At 35.4% G+C, this 16860-nt stretch overlaps 2 protein-coding genes across 3 annotated transcripts; both read left to right on the top strand.

The window, feature by feature from the left end:
• Positions 1-3938: 3938 nt before the first annotated feature.
• Positions 3939-7463, top strand: LOC120283691. 2 transcript variants are annotated; one of them, XM_039290406.1, is made up of 2 exons: positions 3939-4531; positions 7215-7463. In XM_039290406.1, the coding sequence occupies exons 1-2, from the start codon at positions 3992-3994 to the stop codon at positions 7245-7247; spliced, it is 573 nt and encodes a 190-aa protein (XP_039146340.1). In that variant the 5' UTR covers positions 3939-3991; the 3' UTR covers positions 7248-7463. The 2 variants fall into 2 exon arrangements, 1 of the variants encoding a protein (XP_039146340.1); XR_005543317.1 differs by lacking the exon at positions 3939-4531 and adding an exon at positions 6889-7138.
• Positions 7464-12988: 5525 nt separating this feature from the next.
• Positions 12989-13758, top strand: LOC120283690. The gene is made up of 2 exons (XM_039290405.1): positions 12989-13560; positions 13636-13758. Exons 1-2 carry the CDS (start codon positions 13021-13023, stop codon positions 13756-13758), a joined length of 663 nt encoding a protein of 220 aa, XP_039146339.1. The 5' UTR covers positions 12989-13020.
• Positions 13759-16860: the final 3102 nt, after the last annotated feature.

A 16860-nucleotide genomic window follows, 5' to 3' on the forward strand; every position in this document is an offset into this window, starting at 1 on the left:
GGATTTCACTTTTCTGTGAAACCGTTCATTGACACCATATATACTGTGGACCCCGCCCAAAGTTAGAATAATCAAAGCATTGTTTTTTTCCCCTTATTTCCCTTCCCTTTTGTCAAGTTGCTCTCAAATCTAGTGATAATGATGTGGACCCCGCCCATGCATTAAACCTTGCTTAGGATGCTAATCATTTGTTTTCTTTTTCCCTTAATCCTTTTTCTCCTTGTCATCTTGTTGTTAAAATTTTGTTAGAATGAGGAATTCCCGGAGGATTTTTTGGGTTCCATCACATCCATGTTTTGCTATCAAACCAAGTTTCAACCTCCTTGCCTCCTTCCTCCCTCCCTTGCTTTCTTCATCTCCTTGGTTTCCATTACTTCTCCACTTAGAGCTTCAAAGGTGAGGAGCATTTCGGAGCACTGTAGCGACCGATGATCAAGCTGGAGAGGAGATCGTCATTGCCAACTTGTCACCAAACCTAGAGGTATAGTTATTGATGATTGTCCACCTCGATCAAAAGCTTAACCTCCCATTCATAGCATGTTTGTATGCCAAGATGAAAAATTGTTTGTTTATATGCTTATGTTTGCTTCAAGATTTTTACCCCTTTTGAAGGAATATATATAGGCATATATTTGCATGAAACTGCAGCCTTCTTGAAGGTATATTTATGCTTATTTTTACACCAAAACCTGCAGCCATGCAGCCATGCAGCCATTTGAGTGTTTATATGGCCATATTCTTGCATGAAAACCTGCAGCCATATGAGTGTTTTTATGGCCATATTCTTGCATGAAAACCTGCAACCTGTTAATGTTTTTTTTAAACTCATTAGAAACCCAAGCTTTATGCTTGTAAATTATTTGTTTTGCATATATTCTTGTTTCTTTCAAGCATGCTTAAGGGCCAACTAGTGCATGCTTAGAAGAACACACTCACCTTCTAAATTCTGCAGCCTTAGAATGTGTGTTTTTGCATTTGAAAGTGACCTTGCAGTCCTTGGGTGATCTTAGGTAGTTACCTTGATGAAGACCAACAACCCTAGTTATGTTGTTCATTTTATGTTTAGATTGGTTAATTATTTCTTGAGTTGTAATGGTTGCCAATCCTTGGGTTATAGGACCGCTTGAGAAGTGGCTTTGGGTCTTCACATTGTGTATTGGAGTAGAATATTTTCAAAGTAAGTAATCCCTTGAACTCTTGTATTTAAAATTTTATTATTTTGAGTTTATCATATATAAATGTTCTGAAAATTATTATGATTATTCTTTGAAATTATTTTGGAAATGCCATCACATTTTTTTACTTATGTTTTGCATAAATAACTCTTAGACTTAGTTGGAAGCATGGTTTTTACCTTAGCAATATTTATATTTATTTATTATTATTTTTCTTATGAGATGTTTGTTTTAGTGAAAGCTTGGTATTTCTTATGTCTTAATGTGGGAATCCGGCCAAAGCTGGAAGTTGGCATTTTCATATATATATATATATAGACATATGTGTGTGTGTAGTAATTATTATTCATTTATTTATTCTGTATTCTTGGCTTGAAAATGGGTATATTCTTATACATATAATTTATTTTTTTTATTTTAATTTGAATACTTGGAAAATATCTGTGAATATTCTATTTTCTTGGCTTTGAATCTGTCTAAATATTTTGGTCTCCAAATGAGCGATATGCAACCCTATCAGTGGGGGTTAAACCCTGACTTTGTCGACAAGTAATTTTGGGAAAACGAGACTGCAGTTTCGCACCGTGTCCGTTCGGTGAAATAATCAACGGCCATCTGTATTCAGTCTCGGGTCACCGAGGGTAAATAAATGATTTCTGTTATTTTGGCTTGGGTCTGTCACCGAGGATAAACAAATGACCTTTGGCACTAACAGTGAATTTGGAGACACACACTTGAATCTGCTACTTTTTGGCTTTGCTCCTTTTGATTTTGATTTTCTGCAAAAACACAAATATTTGTCCTGCCTTGAAATTTCTGTATTTTTGATATCGTATTTCTGGGTTTTGAATTTCGGTAAATCATATTTGGAAATATCCTTTCATTAGAATATTTCACTTTGTTTTTTGTTTTGTTTAAATTATGTTTTGAAAACCTATGTTCATTTCTGGTGAATTATTATTTGCAGTTCCGAAATCTGGTTTTCTTTTGATTTTAGTTATCTTGAATAGCATTATTACTTGAGAACTATATCTTTGATAAATTATTTATTTTGTACTTGTCTAAACACTGTTTAAACTTTGAATTATTCTTATTATCAGATATCGAGTTTCATAAACCATGTTGTTTTAAACAATTTCTGCATGCTTGATTTTCTTTTTCAATTGACATGTTTGGATATATGTATAAAAAAATAGAGTAGTAAATGTATGTTTTTCAAAGATACTTCAACTATCATCATCAAGATATAAAAAATCAGCATATATATATATACACCTTTCTATAATTTTTTTTTTTTTGAAAAGGTGGATAAACCACTTTAATTAAGCTGAAAACACAGTATAGACTCAAACTGACACAAAAGCATAACAAAACCCCTCACACCACAAGACCATTTTTATAATTCTACTACCATCTAATATTATAATCAAAATAAAAATTAAAAATAGATTATTGTTGAAATAGTACAATAAAATATAACAAAATATATGTATTCAAGAGACGGTAAACTGGGGAAATATATATGTTCTAAATTATGTAACAATTTTTTTTAACTAGGTTCATGAACTCCAATTTGTCCAATAATTTACCTTTCTAACATTGAAAGCTTTGACCAGTGAATTATATCACCTAAAAAATCACTAGTAAACTCATTTTTAAGTAAAAATGTTTGAAATATCTAACAAAACTAAAGGTTTATTAATGGTGGACAACATAAACATAAATATTTTTTACTTGTGTTTGATATCCAAGAAGATGGAGTTGTTTCAAAGCTTTCAATCAGTTGTTTAGTTGATAATTAATTAAGTCAATGCTGAGCAAAAGTTGCTTTTGATTAACACAGTAAGTTACATTTAGATTAAAGTAAATTTTTCCTTTATATATTTGAATAAAAATGTAAATCTGATGACTAATTTTTATGGTGAGAATTAAGGTTTATATACTTTTACCTAAAAGAACTCCTCAATTTTTATTATAAATTATTGCAATTATATATAATCTTTTTTAAAAAAATAAGCTATAAATTATATTAAAAAATAAAAAGCAAGTACAAATATAGACATAAAGGCAAAGACAAAACAAAGGCCAAAGCAAAGCATATATGCAATGCCATCTCCTTTGGGAAAAAAAAGGTTGGCGGTCTTACACAAGCAAGCATAAATTCTCCTATATAATTTTGATTAATATTTAATGAATTTAGTCTACTTCCAATTAAATGTAGAAGATATGTTGTTGCTGTTTATTGAAGAGATGTGTTAGTTTAAGACTCAACGATATATATATTGATTTCAAATTATTTGTTCTTTATGAAAATTAAGGGATTCACGTCAATATAATAGCTAGGTTCAATGGAAAAAGAAGAAAAAAAAATATTAGACATGCCAATTTAAAGAAATTTATAACACAAAATATATATATATATATATATAGCTCCTTAATTACTAGCTAGGTATTAATTTTCAAAATGATTTAATTAATTAAAATATCTTAATTCTATCACTGATCCCTTTGGAGGTGGAGTTCAATGAAAGCAAAGCAAGGTATATATCCAATGCCCAGTTTCCTCAAAAGAAGTTATTAAAGCCATGCATATTTTATAATTCTTTAGCAATAAAATAACAGTAAATATTTATACATAAATTAGCTAGACAAGCAAGCACAAATTCTCTCACTCATGCAAGTTACGTATATAATATCCCTCTCTCTCTAAATCTATATATATATATAAGTCCATGCATGGAATTAATTAATGCACCAGGGCAAATTAAAACAAACAAACACACACATCGGGAGCGTGTGGGATTGTCTAATTAAATATGTGGGTTGTTGATATGATGTTGGGGGTTGTGTTGTGGGTTGTGTTGTCTGTTGTTATACCAATGTTTGGCTTTGTTGTTATGATATATCTGGTCATTGTGTGTGCTGTTTTTATGATGTTGCGGGTTGGTCTTATGATGTTGCGGGTTGTTCGTATCATCAATAGGGATAAATACAGCCAGCTGGAAGGAAATCTACCAGACATCCAAGAGTTCGTTGAAATAATAGATGCCTTTCAAGATATAATGTCGGTCGTTGTTCTTAAGATGTTACTGATCATATCGCGGATGTTGCGGTATCAGATGAAGAAGAAAATGGAGAGAGTGAGGGATGATCTCAAGAAGTTACAAGAAAGGCTAGAAAAGGCCTACCGCAACTTGGAGTATGCTGATGAGGAGATGATGATTGTCCCGTATGGCACCACCAACACCTTGTTTCATAATTTGAGAGCTGTTTGTAATGACTTGCAAGACATCAGTGATGATTTATTTATGCATGAGGATAAATTGAAGACAATGGCTATAGTGCAGATTTACGAGGTACATTGTTTTTTATTTATTTATTTTATTTATTTATTTAGTTAGTTTTTTTATAAAGTGAATAAACCACTGCAGGTACTCTGGTATTCTCCCTTCGTTTATGTATACCTGCACCTGATTTATTTCCCCCGGCAAATTAATAGTCAAAATAAAACTCTTAAAAATATTGACTCTAGATTGGAAGAGATTCTCAAACAAGAGTTAAACAATGGTTTGACTTTATTTAATCTTAATACCACTGTAGAACATGAAATTGATCTAGTTGGTGGAATAGAGCGAGGATACTTGAAAGCCTAGTGGAGAAGTTAATGATCAACGATGAGTTCTCCCGAGTCCATGTTTATGGGATTGTTGGGGAGAGAGGCATTGGCAAAACAACTCTAGCTAGAAAAATCTTCAACCACCAAACAATTAAAGATAAATTCCATTCGCCACCTCCGATATGGGTAGATGTTCACATGAATTCTACTTTTCATACAATAATGAATTCCATAAATAAATTTGATGGTGATTTAATTCAAGATAAGGAAATTTTGGTGGTTCTCAATGATGTTAATGATTCAAAAGTACTAAAAGACATGACGGACTATATGCATTTAATCACTAATGCCAATGTCTTAGTTACAACTAGATATGAAAGTGTCATAACTCATGAGGGCATTTATAAACATAAGTTGCCATTATTATCCGAGGAGGATGGTTGGGCCTTGATGTGTAAATTATTATTTCATGATGGTGAAAAGGGGAATATGCAACACTTTGAACAAATAGGTAAAAAGATGGTGAACATGTGTCATGGCCTTCCACTTTCAATCAAAACCATTGCTAGGATCCTAAATGCTAAAGAGAAAAATCATAGTGATAAGTGGGAGAAGGTCCTAGAAAATATTATTGTTTCACTAGAACTCTCAAATAAAACACTACCTAAGACCGTTTATTTGCTCCCTTATGAGAACTTGTCACCTTATATCAAGCAATGCTTCATCTTCTGTGCTTTCTTCCCCGAGGATTATATCTTGAGAAGAACATTTTGATCCAACAATGGGTCGTTCTTTGGGCTCGTGAAAAACCATCAATGTCAACGGAAGAAGAGAATGGAGAGATGTAGCTTTTTGGAAGATGTAGCAAATGATTACTACATGGAACTACTTGAAAGCAATATTTTACAACCAGCTGCTGCAGAATGCTTTTATTATGATGATAAAGCCATGTGCCGAATGCATGGTAGTATGCGCTTGTTTGGTCAACATTTGGTTCAAAATTATGGTTATTTTCAAGGTGAAGTAAAAGCATTGGAAGAAGCCGCAACTTCCCCCTCGTCATCTTCCGTACCAAAACTACATCATTTGGTAATCACAAATCATGCACCATTGAATATATTTCCAAAAATTGTGAAAAAACACACATCGGTGAGAACGCTCGTCTTCACAAGCAAGCTTGAAATAACCAAGCTACCCAAAGATCTCTTCCAAAAGCTCAAGCTCTTGCGGATTTTGGATATAAGCGGTTCTGATTGTAGAGTCCTACCGAAATCTCTATTTAATCTCGTGCACCTGCATCACCTAAATCTCTCTTGTTTGCCCATCAAGACACTTCCATACGCTATAGGGAATCTCATCAATCTACAACACTTAATCCTCAGGTACTGTGGAAGTCTACTATATCTCCCTCAGAGCATTCTAAGATTGCATAAGCTCAGGAGCATTGACATTCACCAAACACCACTCACGAGCATGCCATTTGATATAAGTGAAATATCTCAATTGACTAGTCTCGTTGGAATTATGGCAAGGCAATTAGATAGAATTAAATATTTGAAGAAGCTACGAACCCTCCACATTGCGAATTTGGAGATTTTGAATTATCTTCCTCGCGAGGGACTCCAACAACATATTAATCTCACTGATCTCACGCTTTCTTGTCAAGGAGAGGGTCAACCATATGAAGAAGCCGAGAAGGAGAAAATGCAAGAGTGCTTTGAGGCTCTTGACCCTTCGTCCACATTAATCCAACATATCAAGATCAATGGTTACTTCGGTCTAAAATTCCCTCGATGGATCATGGATTTACCTTTTTAAATTGAAAAAGGCTTGACTTGCTCAAGTGTAAATATTGCACGGAACTTCCACCATTGTACCACTTTCCTTTGTTGGAACACCTTCAGTGTCGAAGATGCATGGTCCATAAAGCACATCGATTTAGACGTTGGACCGTGGAGCAATGTTCCTAGCTTAAAGTCAATAATACTTTGAAAGACATGCCGAGTGGGAAGAGTGGACATGGGAGCCATGTCAATCTCATTTGGTGAAGCCTGTCCCTCGAATCATCGGAGATCATCAGCTGTCCCAAAGCTCAAGTCCCTTCCTCAAGGTCTTGCTTACCATGCAAGAAGTTTGGCCACTCTCACAATCTACAAAGCACATAGCCTTGAAAAAGTGGAAGGATTCGCATCACTAAAAACCGCCACGTTTTTCAGCAACCATAGTCTCTCAATTATTTCTGATTTCCTAGCAACTTGCAATTGCGAGATTGATGATTGTCCTAAGTTAGATGTTACATTGCTTCCACAAACATCCCTACAGAGGCATACATATGCATCCTTGTAAGGTAATTGCAACTTCTCTCTCTCCATGTATATATATATATATATATTGGTGCTAATTAGTGCATGTTTTCTGTGCAGGTGGTTCATATTCTAAATTCAAAAGGATTCTGAAGCTAGTTAATGCAAAACTCCTCCATCAGTGCTCCAAGTATCTCCTATTGGCATTAGTATATATCTGGTTGTCTACATACTTATTACCACTTCTATGCTTTCTCTGTGAATCACTGCAGGAAGATCTTCACGTTTATATAGATTGCAATAAATAATAAATATATAAATAATGTATCTATATGTTTCATTCTGATTCTATCCAGTGATATGAATAATAAATAATGCATTCGTCCTGCATATTCCCAGAAATTTAGTATTTTTCTGCATATATATTACATATAAGGAACACATGCAATGAAGGCATATTGTCATTTTTCACATGCTTGGAAGCCCAATACAATGAGAATTTTTGCTACTAAACATGTTTGATCTTAGAATCAATTGTAGAGCTCCAAGATGAACTTTTCTAACGAAATAATTGACCATTTTAGGAAAAAAAAACTAGTCTTGAAAACAAACAATCTGATCATGAGACAATTATGTTGCTAACAAATTAATGTAGGGTTGAATATTTATTCTGAATTAAATAACAGGAAGCTACCATTCATCCTTCAAAGGCCAAAAATACAGAACACCACATAGGTTTGAAAATTAATAGCCTTAAAGTCCAAATCCTACATCACTTTCATGCAGAAGAACCGTCAAAATCGAATACACGAGTAATTTACACATTTACTACTCTATTTCCGGTGATCAGCAGATGGTTCACAGCAGCCTTGCAAACAAGAAAGTAAGTGCAAATTATTTCAATAAAAATGAAAGCAAAAGTCAGCCGCTAAGTCAATGAGAAAAAAATTATGGGTCAGATCCTTGCATTCAGACTTATAAGACACTCTTATGGTTACCTTATCCTAGTACTCAGTACTGTATTCCAGATTGTAAAGCATCTCCCTGCGAAATTCGCCCCCCATCCTGTAATTAAACTGTCGAGCGAGCAATTGAACCTTTTCATCACTATCAAAGTCCATCTCTCGAGAACAGTGCCTCCTCACCTTCTTCAGTGTCTCTATGGAAGGAGCCAAACCATCCTTGACCTGCGTGGTATGAAATTTGTTCAACAATAAACACAAGAGATCTTTGGAATTAATGCAGAGGTCTCTTTAGGAGTGAAATAGATCTTATACCATGTCATCTATTACAGAGAGAGCGGCCTTTTGGCCTTTTGGTCATCTATTACAGGAGTGAAATAGATCTTGTACCATCTCATTTCTGGGTTGAAGCTGTTAGCACTGTTGTTTATCTCATTAACCTACAACCTTCCTCTCACCTTAATAGTCATAGTCCAGGTCATGAGTGTCTCCATGGAACACCTCCCTCGCTATGATCATCTTCGAGTTTTTGGTTGTCGTTGCTTTGTTTTACTCTCACCTAGGGGAAGAACAAAACTATCATCTAACTGCATTTTCTTGTGTTTTTCCGGGATATAACCTTGAGCATAAAGGTTATCGCTGTTATGATCCCGTCAGTCATCGTATTCGTATCTCCCGTGATGTCACCTTTGATGAGTTTGCACCTTTCTATGCTTCTCCTTCTTCCACTGAGTCCCTATCTTCCACAATCCCTTTGTCTTTCCCTTTTCACACACTTTCAGCTTAGAGAGCTCCCCCCGTGTCTTCCTCTCCTCCATCATTTCACCCTTCTTCAGAGCTTCTTTCTCATTCCTCTATTGACCCCACTCTTCCTTTATCTGTTGAGTCTCCTGCAGTGTCTTCCTTCTTTCTTTACTTCCTCTTGCTCACCCGCCTGTTAGTTTCACATACCACTGTCGGGATCCCGCAGATCCTCCATCTCGGACAATCATTTCTAACACCTCTCCTACTACCGATCCGGCTCCTGAGGTGCCCTCTCATACTTATTCTTTACGCAATTGTTCTACTTTACATCCTCATGTTTGTTACGCTTCTGCTATCACTAGTGGTTCAGATGTCTTTGAGCCAAGTACCTACAGGGAAGCAGTTCGGTCACCTGAGAAGGGAATTCCATGGCCGAGAAGCTTGATGCTTTGACTCAGACTCACACGTGGGATCTCGTTCCCTTTTCTTCTCATGTTATTCCCATCACCTTTCGTTTGATCTACTGTGTGAAAACCCATTCTGACGGGTCTCTCGAGCGCTATAAAGCGTGTTTGGTTGTTCGTGGCTTTCAGCAGGAGTATGGCCACGACTATGAGGAGACTTTTGCCCCCAACAGCCCACATGCACACTATGCGTACTTTGGTTGCTATAGCGGTTGTTCGTGGTTGGGTTCTTCATCAGCTTGATGTGAAGAATGTTTTTCTTCGTGGGGACTTAAAAGAGGAGGTTTACATGACTCCTCCTTCCTGTCTTCGGGTGCCTCTAGGGTCTGTTTATCATCTTCGTCACGCACTCTATAGGCTCAAATAGGCTCCAAGAGCCTTGTTTGAGCGATTCAGCACAGTGGTTGAGGGTGCTAGTTTCACTGCGAGCATACATGATCCAACAGTCTTTGTTCATTCTTCTTCTCAGGGCTGGACCATTCTTCTTCTGTATGTGGATGACATGATTCTTACTGGTGATGACTCTGCATACATTACTTTTGTGAAGTGGAAGCTATATGAGACCTTCTTGATAACTGATTTGGGTCTGCTTCGTTATTTTTTGGGTATCGAGATCACTTATCATCCTGATGGTTACCGTCTCTCTCAGGAGTGTTACACTCGAGATCTACTTGCTCGCTCTGGTTTGACTGATACCCGTACTGTAGCTACACCGATGGAGCTACATTTGCAGATTCATGCTTCTGATGGGATTTCCTTATCCAATCCTACTCGCTGTCGATATCTGGTTGGCAGTTTGGTCTACTTGGCCGTCACTTGTCCCGACATATCTCATGCTATATATATTCTCAGTCAATTCGTTACTGTACCCACTTCTGTTCATTATTCTCATCTTCTCCGGGTGTTGAGCTATCTTCATGGTACTGCATCATGTGGTCTATTTTACCCTTGCCGGTCCACTCTTCAATTACAGACTTATTCCGATGCTACCTGGGCCAATTCTCTTGATGATCGAGTATCTGTCACGAGTTACTGTATCTTTCTTGGGTCGTCACTCATTGTTTGGAAGTCCAAGAAATAAGCTACTGTTGCCAAGTTCAGTTCTAAGGCTGAGGTTGGTGCTTTAGCTTTCACCGTCCAAGAGGTACTTTGGCTTCGGTCGATCCTACAGGACTTTGGTGTATTACTTCTTTCTTCCACTCTTATTCACTGTGATAGTACTGAAGCTCTTCATATTGCTGCCGATCCAGTCAAGCACAAGTTGACCAAACATATTGGTGTGGATGCTCACTTCACCCGATGTCATGTACGTGCTCAGACAGTGGCACTTTATTATCTTCCTACAAAGGTCCAGGTGACTGATTTTTTCACCAAGGCACAGACACGTGATCAGCATCTCTTCATGTTATCCAAACTCAACGCATACGATCCGCCTTCAGTTTGAGGGGGGGTGTTAGATGTAGATATACATGTATATGTATTCTGCTTCTATATGTAAACACATAGATTACCAATGACAGTTGTTCAAGGCTTGAGAACTTGTTTCGCTCATTCTCTCTCTTTTTCTAACAGCATGTATGTAAAAAACCAAAGATTCCGCTGAGAATATCAAATCAGAATCATGGTAGTTTGCAGACGGAATATAAGAGAACTCCGGGAATCAAATTAATAATGTATACCTTGCATTATTTCTCTATTATTGATGCCAATACATCCAATCTCCCTGCAGTAAGACAACACAAAACACAGTCTGTGAAACCATTCATTGACATCATATATACCCAGATTTCAGTGTCAAATCCATGTACTTCAGGCTGAATCAATCTGATTCATCATAATTAATTAGCATGCCAATAACCAAATTGTATAATTCATCATCTGGTGCAGCGCCTGTCTGCAGCATCCTGATGTCAATCAATAAAGAAACATTCAATTAATATTTAAGTAAAAAGCCTTTGCTAACATAGTAACACTGTTCACATCAAAGAGTTTCGTATATTCCAAACTCATAATTGCAAAACCATCATAACTAAATATCTAACTTTTGATGAATTGTGCTCCCAAGGAAGGCCACAGGCATACAAAACTTGAAGTTAATTTCGTACTTATTTTTCATCATATATAACTGAATATTTGACTCTTTAATAAATTTCTTAATTAGTGATTTATTCACTTTGTTAAAATACCATCTCAGCATGCTTAATTTTTTTTTTTTTAAATTGACATGTTTGGATTTCTGTATAAAAATAAAGTGGCCAATGTATTATTTTAAAAGATAATTCTACTACCATCATCATATAAAAAATCAGGACACGTCTCTATAATTCTACTACCATATAATATTATAATTAAAATTAAAATTAAAATTAAAATTAGATTATTGTTGAAACAGTATCATCTAATTTTTTTTATAAAACAAAAAAAGAGATATGCTCTAAATTATATAACAATTTTTTCTTTCTTTTTATTCATAAACTCCAATTTGTTCTCTAACTGAGCTTGTTGACATTGAAAGCTGACCAGTGAATTATATCACCGTAAGAAATCAATTATAACCCCATTTTTATGGGAAAATGTTGAAACATCTCACAAAACTAAATGTTTATTCATGGTGAACAACAAAAATATTTTTTGTTTGTATTTGATATTTAGGAAGATGGAGTTGTTTCAAAGCTTTCAATTAATTGTTTAGTTGATGATTAATTAAGTCAATGCCAAGCAAGAGTTGCTTTTGATTAACAAAGTAATTTACATTTAGATTAAAGTAAATGATTCCATAATTTATATATTTGAATAAAAATGTATACTTGATTACTAGTTACTATGGTGAGAATTAAGGTTTATTTATTTTTTTACAGAAAAAGAACTCCCGCAACTTTTTATAAATCACTACAGTAAAATCATAATAAAAAAAGGAAAGCAAGTACAAAAATCGAGGTGAAGACAGACAAAAGCAAAACATATATATATATATATATATATGCAATGTCATCTCCTTTGGAAAGATAAAGAGATGCTTATAATTACTATATATATCAGTTTTTCAATTAAAAAGTTGGTGGTGTTACACAAGCAAGCATAAATTCTGTTATATAATTTTTGTAAAATTAATACTTTTGATTATATGTACTATAATTTAGTCTAGTTACAATTAATTGTTTCCGTTAACAAAAAGTTACAATTCATTGTAGAAAATATGTTGTTGTTGTTTATTGAAGAGATGTATTAGTATTGATTTCAAATTATTTCTTCCTTGTAAATAGGGATTCACCTCAATGAATATTAATGGGTTCAATGGAAAAAATGCAAATTTAAAAAGAAAAAATTAATAACACAAAAGTTATATGTGTGTGTGTGAATAGCTCATTAATTACTAGCTAGGTATTAATACTCAAAATGATTGAATTAAAATATCTTAATTATGTCACTGATTCCTTTGGAGGTGGAGTTCAATGAAAGCAAAGCAAGGTATATATCCAAAGCCCAGTCTCCTCAAAAGATATTATAAAAGCCATGCATGCTTTTATAATTCTTTAGCAATAAAATAATAGTAAATATTTATACATAAATTAATTTGGAGGTGTTAGCTAGACAAGCAAGCACAAATTCTCTCACTCATGCAAGTTATCTACATAATAATATCCCTCTTTTTTAAGTGTCTATATATAGTCCTTGCATGGAATTAATTTATGCACCAGGACAAATTAAAACAAACAAACAAACACATCGGGAGAGTGTGGGCTTGTCTAATTAAATATGTATATGATGTTGCGGGTTGTGCTCTCGGTGTTGTTGTGGATTGTGTTAGTTGTGTTGTCCGTTGTTATGTTAATATTTGGCTTTGTTATTATGATGTTGCTGGTCATGTTTTGGGTTGGTTTTATGATGGTGCGGGTTGGTGTTATGATATTGTGGTTAGTTCTTATGATCGATAATGATGAATACAGGAAGTTGCAAGAAAAGATAGAAAACTGCCATTCCTTTGTTAATACAATAATTACCTTTCATCATATAATGCAACGGGTTGTTCTTATGATATTGTCGAGCATGTCGCGGATGTTGCGGAATCAGCTGAAGAAGAAAATGGCGAGAGTGAGGGATAATCTCACGAAGTTACAAGAAAGGCTAGAAATGGCCTACCGCAAGTTGGAGTATGCTGATGAGGAGATGATGATTGTCCCTCATGGCACCACCAACACCTTGTTTCATAATTTGAGAGCTGTTTCTAATGACTTGCAAGACATCAGTGATGAATTATCTAAGCTTGAGGATAAATTGGCGACAATGGATTACGAGGTACATTGTTATTTATTTATTTATTTATTTATTTATTTATTTAGTTTTTTTGATGGAGTGAATAAACCACTACAGGAACACTGGCTTTCTCTTTTCATTAATGTATACCAGCACCTGATCTATTTTCCCCCACAAATTAAGAGTCAAAATAAAACTCTTAAAATTATTGGCTCTAGATTGGAAGAGATTTTCAAATAAGAGTTAAATGATGGTTTGACTTTATTTAAACTTAATACCACTGTAGAACATGATACTAATCTAGTTGGTGGAATAGAGCAGGATACCGAAAACCTAGTGGAGAAGTTAATGATCAACAGTAGTTCTCCGGGAGTCCATGTTTATGGGATTGTCGGGGAGAGAGGCATTGGCAAAACAACTCTAGCTAGAAAAATCTTCAACCACCAAACAATTAAAGATAAATTTCAATCACTGCCACCGATATGGGTAGATGTCCACATGAATTCTACTTTTCATACAATAATGAATTCCATTATAGATAAATTTGGTGGTGATTCAACAAGAACCACTTATTGGCCTAATCTAATAAATATTTTAAATGATTTAATTAGAGATAAGGAAATTTTTGTGGTTCTCAATGATGTTAATGATTCGGAAGTATGGGAAGAGATGAGTAACTTGATCTTTAAGAACCTGGGTTGTATTACTAATAATATCTTAGTCACAACTAGGTATGAAAGTGTCATAACTCATGAGGGCATTTATAAACATAAGCTGCCATTATTGTCCGAGGAGGATGGTTGGGCCTTGATGTGTAAATTATTATTTCATGATGGTGAAAAGGGGAACATGCAACACTTTGAACAAATAGGTAAAAATATGGTGAACAAGTGTCATGGCCTTCCACTTTCAATGAAAACCATTGCTAGGATCCTATATACTAAAGAGAAAAATCATAGCGAGTGGGGGAAGGTCCTAGAAAATATTATTGTTTCACTAGAACCCTCAAATAAAACACTAACTAAGCCCGTTTATTTGCTCCCTTATGAGAACTTGTCGTCTTATATCAAGCAATGTTTCATCTTCTGTGCTTTCTTCCCCGAGGATTATATCTTCGAGAAGAATATTTTGATCCAACAATGGGTGGTTGTTGGGCTTGTGAAAAAACCATCAATGCCAACAGAAGAAGAAAAGGGAATGACACAACAACTTTTGGAAGATGTAGCAAATGATTATTACATGGAACTACTTCAAAGCAATATTTTACATTCAGCTGCAAAATGCCTTTATTATGATGACAAAGCCATGTGCCGAATGCATGGTAATATGCGCTCATTTGGTCAGCATTTGGTTCAAAATTATGGTTATTTTCAAGGTGACGTAGAAGCATTGGAAAAAGCTGCAACTTCCCCCTCGTCATCTTCCGTACCAAAGCTACAACATTTGATAATCACAAATAATGCACCATTGAATGTAATTCCAAATATTGTGAAAAAACAGACATCGGTGAGAACACTCATTTTCACAAGCAAGCTTAAAATAACCAAGCTACCCAAAGATCTCTTCCAAAAGCTCAAGCACTTGCGAATTTTGGATATAAGCAGCTCTGATTGTAGAGTCCTACCAAAATCTCTATTCAAGCTCCTCCACCTCAGGCCACCTAAATCTCTCATGTTTGCCCATCAAGACACTTCCCGAGATGCTATAGGGAATCTCATCAATCTACAACACTTAATCCTCGTGCACTCGTGGAAGTCTCACTAAACCTCCCCGAGAGTATGACAAGATTGCACAAGCTCGTGGAGCATTGACGCTCACCAAACACCATCGACAGAGCATGCCAATTGGGGATATCTAAACTATCTCAATTGACTAGTTTCGTTGGATTCGTGGCAAGTGACTCCTCAAGTTACGAAGATTAACAGAAATTAGCAATCTAAAGAAGCTACAAACCCTCCACATTGTGAATTTGAGGTTCCCAATTTTCTTTGATAGCATGGTACTCGAGAACATATTAATCTCACTGATCTCACGCTATCTTGTCGAGGAGAGGGTCAACCATATGAAGAAGGCGTAGAAGAAAGAAATGCAGAGTGCTTTTGAGGGTCTATACCCTCTGTCTAAATCAATCCAACATATCAAGATCAATGGTTACTTCGGCCTAAAATTCCCTTGATGGATCATGGATTTACGTTTTGGTAAATTGAAAAGCCTTGAGTTGCTCAAGTGTAAATATTGCACGGAACTTCCATCGTTGGACGGGCTTCCTTTGTTGGAACATATTCGTGTCGAAGATGCGTGGTCCATAAAGCACATCGATTTAGACGCTAGACCATGGAGCAATTTACCTAGCTTAAAGTCATTAATACTGAAAGACATGCCAGTGTGGGAAGAGTGGACATGGGAGACACATCAATCTCATTCGGTGATGCCTGTCCTCAAATTACTGGAGATCATCAACTGTCCAAAGCTCAGGTCCCTTCCTCAAGATCTTGCATATCATGCAAAAAGTTTGGCCACTCTCACAATCTACAAAGCACACAGCCTTGAAAAAGTCGAAGGATTCGCATCACTAAAAACCGCCGCATTTTTCAGCAACCACAATCTCTCCATTATTTCTGAGTTCCCAGCAACTTGCAATTTCGAGATTGATGATTGTCCTAAGTTGGATGTTGGATTGCTTCCACAAACATTCCTATAGAGGCATACATATACATCCCTGTAAGGTAATTTCAACTTCTCTCTCTCATATATATATATATATATATACATATTGGTATATTGGTGCTAATTAGTGCAGGTTTTCTGTGCAGGTGGTTCATCTTCTAAATGCAAAAGGATTCTAAATCTAGTTAATGCAAAACTCCTCCATCGGTGCTCCAAGTATCTCCTACAGACTTATTACCACTTCTATGCTTTCTCTGTGAATCACTGCAGGAGGATCTTCACGTTTATATAGATTGCAATAAATAATAAATGTATAAATAATGTATCTATATGAATAATAAATAATGCATTCCTCCTGCATATTCCCAGAAATTTAGTATTTTTTTGCATATATATTGCATATAAGGAACACATACAATAAAGACATTGTCATTTTTCACAAGCTTGGAAGTCCAATATACTGAGAATTTTTACTACTAAACATGTTTGATCTTAGAATCAATTGTAGAGCTCCAAGATGAAATTTTTCTAATGAAATAATTGACCATTTTTAGGGAGGAACAAGTAGTCTTAAAAAAAACAATCTGATCATATGTTGATAACAAATTAATGTGGGGTTGATTTATTCTGAATTAAATAAAAGGAAGCTACCATTCATCCTTCAAAAAGGCCAAA

Source organism: Dioscorea cayenensis, chromosome 19, assembly GCF_009730915.1.
Source record: "Dioscorea cayenensis subsp. rotundata cultivar TDr96_F1 chromosome 19, TDr96_F1_v2_PseudoChromosome.rev07_lg8_w22 25.fasta, whole genome shotgun sequence".
Lineage (NCBI taxonomy): Eukaryota > Viridiplantae > Streptophyta > Magnoliopsida > Dioscoreales > Dioscoreaceae > Dioscorea > Dioscorea cayenensis.

Excerpts from the sequence above, each read along its gene's own strand:
- LOC120283691 (XM_039290406.1), top strand. The coding sequence starts at position 3,992 with ATGTGGGTTGTTGATATGATGTTGGGGGTTGTGTTGTGGGTTGTGTTG. Across the intron at positions 4,532-7,214 it reads CTATAGTGCAGATTTACGAG|GTGGTTCATATTCTAAATTC; the intron begins GTACATTGTTTT and ends TTTTCTGTGCAG.
- LOC120283690 (XM_039290405.1), top strand. The coding sequence starts at position 13,021 with ATGTATATGATGTTGCGGGTTGTGCTCTCGGTGTTGTTGTGGATTGTG. Across the intron at positions 13,561-13,635 it reads TGGCGACAATGGATTACGAG|GAACACTGGCTTTCTCTTTT; the intron begins GTACATTGTTAT and ends AAACCACTACAG.